Source organism: Pleurodeles waltl, chromosome 4_1, assembly GCF_031143425.1.
Source record: "Pleurodeles waltl isolate 20211129_DDA chromosome 4_1, aPleWal1.hap1.20221129, whole genome shotgun sequence".
In the NCBI taxonomy this organism is placed as follows: domain Eukaryota; kingdom Metazoa; phylum Chordata; class Amphibia; order Caudata; family Salamandridae; genus Pleurodeles; species Pleurodeles waltl.
The window spans coordinates 736,469,737-736,485,024 of NC_090442.1; the positions used below are offsets into that span (position 1 = coordinate 736,469,737).

The following is a 15,288-nucleotide window of genomic DNA, read 5'->3' on the forward strand; positions in this document are numbered from 1 at the left end:
ATCTAACAAATGTATTTGTTGATAGTTTCCAGGGTGGGTGTGCTTGCCTTTTTTTTATATATATATATATATATGTTTGATTATTGCCACCTTCCAACTATCAGGCAATCTTCCTGTTGACAGGAGTTCCTGAAAAAGGAGCTAGAACAAGGTGGTCCACCAGGTTATGTTTGTTTTTATTATTACTGCCGATAAGTTATCTGGTCCTGCTGCCCTAGTGAGTTTTAACATCTCTATTGTTTTCTTAACTGCTGGTACTGAAAAACCTCTCCTTTTGTTTCTCCCTTGTACAAAAAGTCGTGTCAGGTAATGGGTAAGTGCAACATCTTTACTATAAGTCTCCTCCAGGAATTCTATCCAAGCGTACTCACCCACCGAACCAGTCAATTTCCACTGAGAGTTTCCTATCCCCCTCTATACCAACCTTCAGAATTTCTTTGTATTTTTAGACTCCATTGTCTCAGTAAGATTTAATTTTATCCTGTATATTATTTTTAAATGTCAATTACGTCTTTAGGCATGCCACAAATTCTTTTATTATTCCCTTATGCCATGCGAAAATTTCACGGGGTACCTCCCTAGATAATGGATCCCTATATTTGTAATGGATGGCTGTAAGTAAACTTAAATGCTTCTCAGAGATTTTCGTTCTTTGGAGTTTCGAATATCTGATTTTTATGGGGAGCACCCTTCAACTATTGTGGGGTTATTACCAGATCAAGGATTGTCCGTAAAGGGTAATGATCACTACTCTCCATTTGTAGAACCTCATATTTCCTAATTATATCAAAGACCCTTGCTTGCACAAACACGTAGCCTACAGGGCTGTTCTGATTATAGTACTGAAAAGTTTTCCTTGCTGGTATATCTGCTGACATAGAACCATGTAAGCTCACAAGGCCACTTGAAGTAAGAAAATCTAACAGGGTAACATCCCTTCCTGTTGCTTCTGCCAAGAAGTGAGCACATTTGATATTGAAAGCGGATAACAAATCCTTGTATCTTTCATCCACCATCTCAGAAAACAATTTATGATTTGAAGTCCCATTAGTATAAACAAATGTTGTGGGTACAGCTCGCCTATACTAATTACATCTTCTTTAAACCATCCCATGTTTCTGTTATGATTGAATACTGCTTGCATGAATATAAATATTAATGATGATGATACATTCATTACCCTTGCTTGCATTTAACAGCTTTATACCACAGGGAAGGATCCACTTGCAATGCATCTCAACTTCCATATCATAGAGGCGATTTTGGAGGAGACCAAAGTTAACAGCTACCATGTTGTCCTATCTAACGCCTTCCGGTGAACTTCCAGAAACCTTTCAGTCAGTGGGGGTTTACTGAACAGCCAAGTCTCCTGGAAACATAAAATTGAATACTGCTCAGTTATTTCTCTAAAAATCTACAACTTATTTAAATTATTTAAGCCATAAGTGTTCCAGGAGAGCAAGGTACTGCTATGCAGCAATACCCTTCCCTAGTCCACATTACTTAGGTCAACACACTTGCGCACATCCTCATCCTAATCTGGACAATCACCTGTTTTGATCAAAGGAAATGCATCTATATGTTTCTCCTTCTGCTAAGGTAACCTGGAGTCTACCTTCTCTGGTTTCCATTATGTTCCTATATCTAGAGTGAGTCCACTATGAATCCCAATTAACGTGGTTTGTCTGAAGATCACCATGACATTGCAAGAAGACCCGACCTAGGGGAGCAAGCTAATCTGCTTCCATTACCCTGACTATTTTCATCCTCTGGGACTTTAGCTCAGTCTGTGCCATAAGAAGGGTATTTCTGACAAGACTGGAGAGCAGCCAAATTTTTGTTATCTCCTCGCCACATCTGTTTTCCAATAAGCCCACTTGTTTAAAATCCGTTGTGGAAATTGCATGGAGACTTGGACAGGAGGAGAATAGCTCAATAAGCCGGGATCTGTTTAAAGGATTTAGCTTCCCTTGTATTTTTCTTTGCCTGTTTTCTAGGTCAGGCTCTAGGTATACCCATAGAGAAATTACCTCCTCCCCTGAGCCTCTCTAAATCTTTGGAATATAGAGGTACCTGCCTTTATAGCATTTACCAGGCTTTTTTCCCCCCTCTGCTCTAGGTCTAACTCTAGGAGTACACGCCTTCTGTTGTTGTTTTCTACTCCCTCTGGGTTCCTCCTTCATATCATCCCACCCTGTTGGATACCATATTTTGTACCCACTGTTGTCCTCTCTGCATTTTTTCCCTTCCTAGCAGACTCTGCTTGTCATTAAACATCATATCTCCCAGGCTTAATAAATAATCACAGAAGGTTTGCATTAGTTTCCTCAATAGAATATAGTATGACATAGCAGGTTACCACCCATCCTTGTATTCTCCGACCCACGCACCTTCCTCCCACATCAGAATAGCTTTCTTCCCATCTCTCCATCTTCCTGCAAGAACTGCAGGCCTTGCGGCCAAAGGGACCATTAAGACTTTGCCACTCTTGGAAGTGGGTACGAGTTTAACCTGCTATTTCCCATGCTGAAGAAGGGTGGAGGCCTTTGTCCTATTTTAGATGTTTGCTTTATGAATGGCTTCCTGTGGAAGGACAAATTAAAAATGCTCCTACTAGCCTAAGTTCTCTTTTCCCTGGATCCAAGGTGATTGGTTACCTTGGACCTGCAGGACACCTACTTTCATATGCCTGTCCTGCAGTCCCATAGATGTCATCTGAGGTTCAAGGTAGGCCCCGAGAACTTTTAGATTGCGCTCTGCCCTTTGACCTTACCAGCGCCCCTCAGGTGTTCAAGGAAACTATGGTGGCAGTTGCTGCCCATCTTTGGAATTGGGTATACCAGTTGTCCCCTACCTTGATAACTGGCTGTTGAAGGCAGACTCTTCAGTCAGTTGCAGACCTCCAGATGACTGTAAACCATTTTACATTTTTGGTGTTCTAGATGAGCAAATCAAAATCACAATTGATTACTATGCAGAGGCGTTTTGTATCTGAGCTCTTGTAGACACTGTAAATTTCCGAGCCCTTCCGTCCTGGTGATAAGTCCAGGACTTTCAGGCTTTGATCCTTTTTTGCAGCCTCCATCCTGGATCTCGAGCTGTCCCAAAATAAAGAGCTCAGGGTGAGCCTGTCCTGCACTATTTTGATGCTGGTGAGGGAAGTACCTCTATTATGAAACGTGCCTTCTAGTGTAGGAGTTGTTTGGGGGGTTGGACTTGTCCTTTTCAGAAGAAACAAACTTCTTTTGCTTCAGTAATGTAGTTCTTTCCGTACTAAAGACCAGCGTGCCAAAATATTTATCTAGGGCGAGGGGAACTGGGCTGGTTATACATGAACACGTGTGCACAGGTGTGTGGGCTGTGTGTGTGAGACTGTCATTATGCGCAGCCTAGTGATTGCACTCGGGTAGCCTGGCACATAAGGGACGCTGCAAGGACAGATGTTGACCAGAGTTAATCTTGTTCAGTATTAGTGGGCACTCTGGGTTTATCGAGTTATCTATAGTGTAACCTTATTATACACTTAGGGGATATCTGTATTAAATTGCTTTTTCACTCCACTCATGCCAGCAGAGGGACAGTGAGGCGTGAAACTGGGGTGGAACATGCATGCAGAGTTTGATAATGCAGGTCCCAAAAACATACTAGTACATCTTATGGGCTGTCCAGAATTGTCATATTTCCCTGGCTCATCTCAGAATAAGCCTCCAGGCCTTTTGTCCCACTGCTAGTCTTAAAGGCCTCCCCACACAAACAGAGCAATTATCAGTGCTTCTCTCAGCTCCTTAGGAGGAAGGGGTTGTGATTTTGCATCTGGTAATTCTGTCAAACTGCGCTGTGGTTGAGACAGCCCAGGCGAACTGAACAAAGGATGAAGGCCAAACATTTGGAGCCAACCCAGGAAGGGCTCCCTTTGAAGATGTTTTTGGGAAATTCCCTGGAAGTGATGTCAGGGATAGAGTTGAGGCCCCTAGGGGGCTCTTCTTATAGACCACTTGACAGCGCCATAATAGATTGTCCCAGAATGCAGGAGAGTTGAAACGGGGATGGAGAGATGAGGTGGCATCATTAGATTGGCCATGGGTACCTGGCATCTAGAATTTATAACCATTTGCAAAAGAGAAAGACCAGGAGTTACACCCTGGACTTGGATGGTGGCAACACTCTGGACAGATGGACTAAAGACTGTCTGCAGCTGACCCCAGGACTAGTGGGACCCTCCAGGGCCTGTGAGACTGACCGCCTGAGGACCAGTTGATGGAAGTCTTGGACTTCTGTGCCTCAGCCAAGTTAGAGGTGCACCAGGAGACAGGCAAAGGAGAAACGCTGGTGCAGGGAGCCAGTGAAACCAGCTCCCCACAAAGTGTTCCCCAGGAGCCACTGAAAGCAGCTCCCCAGAAAATGTGCTCCGGGAGCAAAGTGACCACAAGATCATCAAAATCGGCCCAACTGGGCCTGAAATATGCATGAGGAAAGGATTTGATCTATCTTTGACTTCTGCTGAAGCAATAGAGCATGTGGGACTCGTCTGCACATTCCAAAGAAAACCCAGGGCATGCCAGTGCCTGGGGAGTTGTGCAGGGATGGTTTGAATTTTTATGGGGAGAGGGGCAGGCGTGGAGTTCCTCGCGCACACATTCGATCCTGGGACTCTATTCCCCTGATGCCTAAGTGCCAATAAGGATGGACGGGTTGAACTCCAACCCTGTGATTGTGTTTTTGGAAGTTGGGGGTGGTCTACTCCTCTGCCTGCTCTTCTCATGGGCACGTGACAGTGATGCTCTTACCACGGCCTGGAAAAAAAAAGCATGAAGGCTTTGCCTGCTTAGCAAGAGCAGGAAAGGATGTAGCTGGCACCTAAGGTTAAGGGTGTCTGGAGAGGCGGCCTGAGCTGCAGGGACTTGCACCCGTCCCCCTGCCCAAAAAAAAGCCTCACCGTGAAACTTGCTTTAGTGTCCCAAGTGGGAGCGGCAACCCAGTTAAGAAAAAGAAGGAAAACAAAGGGAGATGTGGGTCACAAATCACTGTGAATCAAAAGCAACCATGAGCAAAGCTACTAATAAAAATGTCACTTCTCCAAGGAGGGAGATGACCCCATAATGCCCTGTTGGGTTTGTAATTGCTGATGTTTTTGGCCTTGTGGTTGTATCAAAAAGGGCAGGGGCACCACCTACATAATTCTTAAGTGTAATGGGAGCTACAGGGTGTACAGTAGCCCCTCGCTTCCAAAGTATTTGCAAAGTTGTCCTAAGTTACGATTAAATGCATGACCCCAATCTGTATACCTTTTTGTGTTGAAGCAGTTTGGGCTAGTGCTATTGCTCTACAACTTAGGAGCGCAGGGACCTCTAGTGGTTGGCCCTATCACCTATTGGCTGCATTCTATGTGGTCTGAAGTGGTACAAGAAACATGCCGACAACATGTTGTGATTTTAAATGCTTTATTGAACATATGCTGTTAATGAGTTTTGCTAAACTTTGCAATGCATGTATTGACATAATGATGGGGTGGTTACTGGTTCTAGTGATAAGAATCTTAACCTGTAGTTATTGGCTTTTTAATATGATGACCCCTGACAAAAGGCAATAGTTTTGCTTGATACATTGGTGTGGTGACTCCCTGAATAAGTCAGTAAGCCTGTGTTACTGAAAATGATCTCCCCCATATTGGGATGATCTGTCTGATGTAGGAGCAGTATTGTGATTTGGAGGATTGTGACCCACAGGGGGTCAAAAGGGACTTTAGAATGTCGCCAAAGGTATTTACGCCTGCCTTATTCATACATTTCTGAATTAATGTCTAGTATTTAGTGGTGTGTGTGGGTAATATACATTTCTTTTTTGCAAAGAAAAAGCACTGACTGGACAATTGTTTATTGAGTGCCATTCCTACGTGCCAGGGAATGGTGATTTCTAACCCAGACCGCTTCCTCTGAGTAGGCCTTGGACTTTTCTGCTTTGTTACCCTTAGAGAGTCAAGTGCTACAATGGGGTGCTTGGTTCCCACTGAGGAGATAATTGTGAATGCATTACTTGTACCCCAGTTTCTTACATGGAGGAGGGTGCAAATTGATGAGCTTGGATCTGGCTGGGTGCAGGATTCGCCTATGTGAAGTAGTAGTCCACTTGTTATTGTTTATGTAGTGTATTCCTGTCACTAGTGCTTCCCTCAAGGTGTTGTAACCTTGCTTTTGTGGGTAAGGTAACCAATGAGAAGGGTGTTGGTGTAAGTCAAGGGTAAAACAAAGTATGGTTCTGGTAAATATTGTGGCTGCTTTGTGGGGAGAGGCATGGTGGATGAAATGGTGTAGAGATGGTGTTAGGCATGAAGTTGTAGGATAGGAGGGAGGCATCAGTGTAGAGGCTGCTACTAAGGATTTTGTTTGCATTTATGTTTTTGTACATTATTAAAAACATGCAAAATGTAGTTTACTATTGATTTTACATGTGTACACTGGTGTAGTGGTACTGCCTTTCAAAATGAATTTCCTATGACATGATGAATTAAGTTTTCCTGATTTAATGTTAACTAGGCCACAGTTTAGGCTAGCAGCCTTATTTTCCAAAAGTTATGTCTCCCCCTTTTTCCTTTACTGTTCATTATTTCTCCAGTGCACAGTTAAGCAGAGTCTTGTTTAACTCGATTGATACTGTTTTGTGCTGTACTTGATAAAGATTTCCTTAGTTTAGTCACAAACTGTAAAAATCTTCAGGGTGTGTCTGCTAGATCACTGTGCCCTATGCATTCATAATGGTTTGCTGCTGTTTGTGCAGCCGCTTTGTTCTGCCGTCTAGATGATATTAGCATAGTGTGTGCAAAATCCATATTCACGTAGTGGGATAGTGATTAGGTGCAATTCAGTATGACTTTTAATAAACTGTGCTCTGATTTGCTGTTAATGTAACATTTCTGATCATACCACAATGATCTAGCAGTTTTAGTGATCGATTATGCAAAAATAGTGAATGTAAACCCTGCTGTTAATTTTTCTGTTGATTTTGCTGCCCAGTTGGGATTTAGAATATTATTGATTCTCAGTAATGCTCTATTTGATGAGAGCTTTCATGACTAATATTCTATACCACATCGTTTGAATTATGTAATAAAATCCTTTGTTAGAAATGGGGTCTCTAGTTGGCAGTCAGTTTACACCCTGTCCAAGTAGGGACCCTCACTCTAGTCAAGGTAAGGGAGAGACAGAGCTAGGATAACCCCTGCTCGCTCCCATGGTAGCTTGGCACAAGCAGCCAGGCTTATCTCACAGGTAATGTGTAAACTATTTGCACAGACACATACAGTAACAAAGTGAAAACAGCACAAAAAGACTCCACACTGCTTTGAAAAATAGCCAGTATTTATCTATCTAAATCAAACAAGACCAAAACAACCAAAATCCAACATACACAAGTAAATATATCAAATTTTATAGTAAAAAGCGTCTTAATCCATAGGAATCAGTGGATGCGTTTTTAGCACAAAGTACCTGGTATGCGTCAAGAATAAAGCCACAGGGGTGAGCGTGTGTCAGAAAAGCAAGCAATGCGTTGATTCCCTACTCCCAAGTGAGGCCATGTGCCGATTCTTTGTCTGCCAGGTAAGCGATGCTTCGATTCTTTCCTTGCAGGGAAAGGATGTGTTGATTTCTGGACAAGCAAGCTCAGTCCAAGCCCTTGGAGAAACTTTACAATCCGGATAAACAGCAAAGTCCAGTCTTTGTCCTCTTTAAGGTAGAAGCAGCAACTGCAGGCCAGGCCAGCAGAACACACACAGCAAAGAGGCAGTACTCTTCCTCACAACTCTTCAGCTCTTCTCCTTGGCAGGGGTTCCTCTTGATACCGAAGTAATCTAAAATTGTGGGGTCAGCAGTCCAATACTTATATTCATATCTGTCTTTGAAGTAGCAAACTTCAAAGGAAAGTCTTTGTAGTGCACAAGACCTTGCCTCTTCCTTGCCCTGCCCCAGCCACACTCTAGAGGGTTGGAGACTGTATTGTGAGGGTGGGGCACAGCCCTTTCAAGTGCAGGTGTCAGCTCCTCCCTCCCACTCTAGCCCAGGAAGACTCATCAGGATATGCAGGACACACCTCAGCTCTTTGTGTCATTGTCTAGAGTGAATTCACAAGCAGCCCAACTGTCAGTCTGACCCAGACGTGGATGATTCAGCAGCCAAGCATAGGCACAGAATGGTTAAGCAAGAAGCTGCCCGCTTTCTGAAGTGGCATTTTCAAACAGGCAATCTAAAAACCAACTTTACCAAAAGATGTATTTTTAAATTGTGAGTTTAGAGACCCCCAAACTCCATATCTCTCTTTGCTACCAATGGGAAATCACACTTAAAGGGTATTTAAAGGCAATCCCCATCTCAACCTATGGGAGAGATAGGCCTTGCAATAGTGAAAAACGAATTTGGCAGCATTTCACTACTAGTACATGTAAAACACACAAGTACATGTCCTACCCTTTAACCACACTGCACCTGGCCGTGGGGCTGCCTTTGGCCTACTTTAGGGGTGACTTACATGTAGTAAAAGGGACGGTTTGGGCCTGGCAAGTGGGTACACTTGCCAGGTCGAATTGGCGGTGCAAGACTGCACACACAGACACTACAATGACAGATCTGAGACAGGTTTACAGGGATGCTCATGTGGGTGGCATAATCAATGCTGCAGGCCCACTAGTAGCATTTGATTTACAGGCCCTGGGCACCTCTGGTGAACTATACTAGAGACTTACTGATAAATCAGAAATGCCAATCATGGATAAACCAATCACCAATACAATTTAGACAGAGAGGATATGCAGTTTGGCCACTTCACCACTGCTAACCAGTGCTAGAGTCCTAGAGCCAACAAAAACCGGTCAGAAAAAAATAGGAGCAAGGAGGCAAAAAGTACGGGGAGGACCTTCAAAAAGGGCATGGTCCAGTTCTCTTAAATTATTCAGATTACTTGAACTTGGTTATTGAGTGGGCCCTCTTACTTAACTGTTTTGAGATGCGTTAGAGTGTGCACTACCTCGAAGGCGCAATACATCATGAAACTGAGGTTTATTACCACCTCAGATTCATCAAACTACCATTCTTTAGAGGTAATATTTTGGGGTGCCACATTTTTGGGGTTTCTTGCCACCCACATTTGAACAGGTGTTCAGGAATTTGTCAGAGGGCTATGCATATATGTGCAGATGATTTAGAGACTTGCTTCCATTGTGGCACAAAGAATGCAGCCAAGAAGTGGAGTGGGTGTTTTGCAGTTTGGAGCAGTGTGGAGGCTGATTATGCATGAGTGCAGCATAGTGGAGGGTTGTAAGTTTATGTGTATGTTCTGTGCGAGGTCCGAAAATGTATTTTTCTTATGGCAAGCCAACAACATCCAAGAGGAGTGCAGTGAATTCAGAGTGCCTACTAATTTAATAAGCACATCACGTATCCTAAGTCATGATCATTCCTGTGAAGGCCTGTTGTTTTAGGAAGTCATGTGAGAACAGCTATATCTGAGCCGTGAGAAAGGCCAGATGGTTATTATGGTCCCTGATGCAGACACATGGATCCATAGTTTTGATGTCTGCGTAGCCAAAGTGCCAAGTTATAATCGAATATAGTGCATAATTTCAGTACAGAGATGCATTCTCACATGTTATTTTTGTGATTGAGAAGTCTTGTTGGACCCCATACTATGGTGTAGGGTGGTAAATTATTTCTCCTGTGCAGGATCGTTCATTTTTCCTCTTGTTGTCTGTGTTCCCAGTGGCGCATCAGCACCTACCTGTGGTTCCTGATGGGATTCCCGCTCCTTATTGTCTGTCATGGCCTGGTATGCTTCTTCTCTTGGATCCTGGTGTTTTTCATCCCCATCTCCAAAATGAACGCCCGCACAGTGTCCACTGTTCTTCTCATGCCACCGGAGCAGGTGCACATACTACAGATGAAGAGGGTAAGGCAGCTTGACACATTGCATGCTTGAGGGCATGCTTGAGGGAGGAGGACATTGGCCGAAGGAAAGAAATGTATGCCTGAGGGATAAAGTATAGTGATGTTCATGGATCCTGACATGGTTGGTCACCCTCCTCTTCCCAACCATAAAAGCTAGTTAGAGAATATTTAAATTAGATCTTGAGCTAATTTTATCACAAAAGGCAATATTTTGACTTTCTCTTCTAAAGAAATGTGCCTTCCACAGGGGTTCTGGAGATGGAAATGAATAAAAATACTGAATGTGGAGTGGGCAGGTGGGAAGTGAAAAGGAGCCAAGAACTTAAGCACAGTACTTTTTGGTGAAAAACGAAGGCTCTGTTAAGGCATATACATGGTAGAGCGGATTATACATCTGGTTTTCATGTGTGTGTTGCTGTAGTTATTTCATTAAATTTGTTTTATGAGCCCCTGCCCATAAACCGCATTCTTCCATGTTGTATCCACTATCTGTATTTTGTCAACTGTCTGGTTTTGCCTAAGAATGGATCGTCTTGTTCTTCCGCCCCAACTTCTCTGAGCTAATTAATATAAGGACTTATGACACTGCAGAAGTGTGTTCCTTATCCCGCATTGTGTATGAAAATGCACTGTGATGCCAAATCCAGAGATTCAATCATTACGATTTTTATAGAACAGCTTGCGACTCTGAAAAGCTGCTGGGTTTGGGGCAGCACCTGCACATGCAAGACATTGCTATAAAACAGGGGGAAGAATGGTAACTGTACTACCCGGGGTGGGGGTGTACTGTTACTGGCACACAAAGCTACGCTTTCGGAGGCAGCATCTTACCTGATAAATCAGTGTATTTCCCTTTAGGCCCATCTGCCCTAATGAGTGAGTGGGTACGCAAACTCCAGCTGGCCAGGCGGCCCGAGAGCTTGCACCTGGTGCCCCATGGGTGTGGAGTTAGATGTTGACATGACTCATTTGAGGAAATAGTAGATTCAGTTTCAGATCTGCGGGGATGGGTGGGGGTGGGACGGGGGGAGGGTTAGACGATTGGTTGGTTGAGGGGTAGGAATGCACACTGACATTTAAACATTTCTCGCTTGCTCTTAGACGGAGGTGTTCTATGAGACAGAAGTCATCCTGTGCTGCTACCATGCTGTCAATGTTTACTACTACAAGTTTGCAGTGGATGGCATCAATGTCTTTGCAGTCAGTATCCTTTACTAGACCTTCGTCACAGTCTGTCATAGCCCCCACTTTATTGCAAGGAAGGATTCTTTATGCTAATCAAATGAGGTGTTACAGATGTATTTGACTTGAAATAAGTGATTTATTGAATGTGAAACTTGTATGTTTTTGTTATTCAGAAGCATTAACGTGATAGGAGTGTCACGAGGTTCACTACCTTATGGATTAGATTTTTGGGGTCATCAGCATTGTCAGTCCTCTGGAAAACTGGTGTTTCAATACTCTTGATGTGCTGATGTTTCCATAATTTAATAGAGCAAATGTTGGTGATGGGCATGTTTTTCCTTGATGTGTATTTACTCAGATCTGCTGCTACTGGTGCTTGTCACCCTGGTTATGGGGTACGGTGATAGCCACAACGAGTACACCAGCTCTCCTGTCAAATTCACCCTCTCCCTGATATCCATTATGCCTCTCTCTTACTACATCGGCATGGCCATTGCCAGGTGAGACAATTCAAGTGAGGATGCAGATGAACAACACTATTCTACCCTTGTCAACTTATGTTTCCCTCTGACTCCTGGAGACTTCTACTTCTGACTGTGGAGCATGCAAGGTGTGTGGCGTGCGTTATGGGGCTGGCTGCCAGTGTCTGGTGATCATTATTTGCTGTTAAGCTCCTATATGGTCTGTGTCCTTGTCAGTAGTCCTGTGTGCCACTAGGTAGGTCCTTCAGTCTACTGATTTCGGATGATGGCTATACCATGTGAAGTGTATTTAGGGTATAGGCCCACTGAATATGCTTTCTAGACGTCTGCTAAAACACGTCTTAGCACTTTGTATGCTGCACAAGTTTGAATCTCATTTTATGGTGAAGTGGAGCAGTCTGCAGAAATAAGCATTATGCAGTGCATACCGGTAAAGTTTTTCAGCATTGTTATCCTTTTCACATTAACAAAATAAATTGCGAGTAACTACGAATAGTATTTTCTTAAATCCTTCTGGTTAAAACTGTTTAACGTTGTCCTCTGATGGGTACTTCCAGGCGTAGATTTCTCACCTTTGGAATAGACATAAGTGCTAGACTGGATCCAGAAGATTTTTCCGCATAGCCCTTTGCACGGCAGTAGGATCCTGAGGGTCCGCATCAACCTCGTGCCACCACAGTAGTGATGGTTGGATGCAAATATAAGAACCACCAATGCGCACTGACGTCAGTTCCTTTATTTCTCTGCCTTCATGCACAGATCCAGAGCTAGCTCCTTACTTTTTCTCATCAGTTGAGTTTCTTTCTAACAATTTAATGTTTTATTGAACATTTGTTACAACATCTTAACACAACATACAACAATGCCCATAGTGCATATCATGATCCCATTGCCATTTGACAGACTTCTTTTACATATAAGCCTTTCCATCATGTATTTGTATTATCCGTTCATTTATCACACTTTAGACGGTTACAGTCATCATTCATGCCTGTTATCTGGCAGCACCAGAAGATAAGCTGTCATGGGGGCCCAATGTCAGGAGGACTGAGGAAGTAGTTCTGCTTGTATCTCCAAGTGGTCCCTACAGTAGGCTATATCTTGAAACCATTGTGTTATAGTCGGACTTGTTCATCTCCCCCCAAATGAATGGCGACCCCTCTCTTTGCTAGCAACAACGCAATTTCTAATAACTATTAAATTGTCAATTTAATAAAGCAGTTATTCAGGAATAGAGGATCCAGTGTCCTGCGACCAGCTTCTTTAAGGAGATTCTGGACTTGTGCGTCACTGTCTGCTCCGGATGGTATGCTATCAGCATCTCAGGTGCATATAGGGGCCTTTTAGTCGCCTTAGCTCCTATTTACTTCCACGCCTTCAGCATGCAATTTATTGTACTAATGATGCCAGTCGGTACTTCTGTTCGCTTATGCAACAGCAATGAAGTGTGTGGTATTAAGTGTGCTGTGTCGTGCACCACTGCTAGTTGAGGCATGTATTTTTCAGGGTGCACCCAGAGCTGTGCGTGCAGTGCTTGCGCGCACAGGTAATAGAGATGGAAATTCAGTGCATTGAAGCCACCCTGTGCAAATGGGGATGCGAGTTGCCACCAAGTGATCCGTGGCTGTTTACCAGGTCAGAGCAAGTAACAGGGATTGCAAGTTCCTAAAAAAAAGTCCTGCGTGAGGGGTATGGGTATATTCACAAATAGGTAGAGAAATTGGGGCAGAATATGCATTTTAATTATCGATATTCAAGCTGCCAGTGATAAAGACAGATGTTTCCACCGCTGTGTTTGTCCTTCTAGTTTGGGTAATGCTCTGCCTTAGTTCCGAATCACAAGTTCAGGGTCTCTATACACCCATATTCCCAAATATTTCGCCGGGGTCTTCACACCACTGCAAAGCCTACTATTAGAAATCCCTTCGTACTAGTCGTCAGAGGTAATATATAAGTCGTATCCCAGTTAATACTAAGTCCTGACTGCCACTCGAACCACACAGATGCTCTCATGAGAGTGGTTAGGTGGATTTCAGGGTCTAGTACATAGAGCACCATCCCATCCACATACAGTGAGATGGCTAAGGAGCGTTGTCTGAATCTAAGTGATGCTTCAGCATGCCTTTGCCTAATTTTGCAAGCCAATGGCTCTACAGCAAAGGCAAATACTATTAGTGACAAGGGGCACCCTTGACTGGTACCCCTACACACCTTTGACGTGTATCCTTGCCACCTGTTTAGTGTATAGTAACTGGATCCAGTTAAGAGTTGTCATAAGTATGCCCATTTGCGGCAAAATGGTGAACATGTAGGGCCAGGAGACAGAATCAAATGCCTTAGATGTGTATATTAGGACTGCAGCAGCCTTTTGGAGGGGAATCTAGATGATGTAGTAGTGCAAAGACTGTGCGTAGGTTGTGAGTGGTGCATCGGGAGGGGATGAACCCCGCTTGATCTGGCAGAACCATGTTGAATAACAGTGGAAGCAGGCGCACAGCAATTAGTTTAGTGAGTATTCTAGTCTCCGTATTGATGAGGGATATGGGCCTGTATGATATGCAGTGTTCTGGTTGATTATCTTGTTTCAGGAGCATGATTCTAAGTGCGTCTCTGTCTTGGGGGAAGACTCTTAAGATTCCTCGTACAGTTGCAGGAGATGTGGGGCCAGTAGGTCCACATACTTTTAAAACTCTCCAGGCAGTTCATCTAATCCAAGGGATTTACCATTTGGCAGGCCTTTGATGGCTACTTTTGTTTCATCAGCTGTGAATGGGTGACTTAGAAATTCCCTTTGGGTAGTAGAAAAGCCAAGTCAGTGCAATATTCTCTGGGTACTGATTAATCTCTGCTGGTGTTGCTATCTCCCTAGCTCCATATAATGCTGCATAAAATAGTGAATAATTGCTCAGTGATGGATTTAGTTTAGTAACACGTCTCACCATTTGGTCGAACTATCTGCTCTATTTGTATCCGAGCACGATGGGGCTTGAGTTTATTGGCTAGTGTCGAACCGGTATGTAATGCGAGATGTACTGGGGCATGATCAGAGAAAGTGCGGAGAAGTTTCCTTACCTCTTCCACTCAGCCTTTCAAATCTCTAGTTAATAGTGAGTAATCTAATCAAAACCATGTCTCGTGTACTGAGGATGTGTATGTACCCTTTCTATCCCACGTGTTTTGCAGTTGCCAGACATCTATAGCACCGTATTCCATCATGCGTTCATCCGGGCTTTTTTTTTTTATAAAGAATTTTTTATTTATTTTTAGAGAAGAACAAAAAGTAAAACACAATGGAGATACATTGTAACAATAAGTACAAATACCAATACCCTAACACTTTCCTCAAGATATATCATCTGTCACTTCCGTCTTACTGGTCCTATTGGTCTTAATGACCCCTGTTGTTACAGTGTCCGGGGGAGATCAGCATACTCTTCACCTCGTGTGGCATGGGTTTGGCCCCTCAAACACATAGAGCTAGGATTGCAGGCAGCAGTGCCCCTTACCCCCGGGGTGAATCTTTGCTTTAAGGGCGTTGCTTGGAGATTTCTGTTGCCTTAGGTTAGTCAAGTGGCCAGTAAACCCTCCCAATTCCCCCACACTCTGTTGTATTTGTCAGGGCACCCTCTTGTCTCGTATACCAGTTTTTCGCACCATGCACACCAATCCACTCCTCGTCTCCATTTGTT

The 15,288-nt window shown here is 43.6% G+C and overlaps 1 protein-coding gene across 1 annotated transcript in view; it reads left to right on the forward strand.

Annotated features, from left to right (window-relative positions):
• Positions 1 to 15,288, forward strand: part of LOC138288102 (uncharacterized) — a 270,866-nt gene that overhangs the window by 160,343 nt on the left and 95,235 nt on the right. Inside the window, exons 8-10 of the mRNA XM_069229334.1 lie at positions 9,748 to 9,933; positions 11,034 to 11,136; positions 11,476 to 11,617. Coding sequence (XP_069085435.1) covers positions 9,748 to 9,933; positions 11,034 to 11,136; positions 11,476 to 11,617 — 431 coding nt within the window. The remainder of the gene's footprint in view (positions 1 to 9,747; positions 9,934 to 11,033; positions 11,137 to 11,475; positions 11,618 to 15,288) is intronic.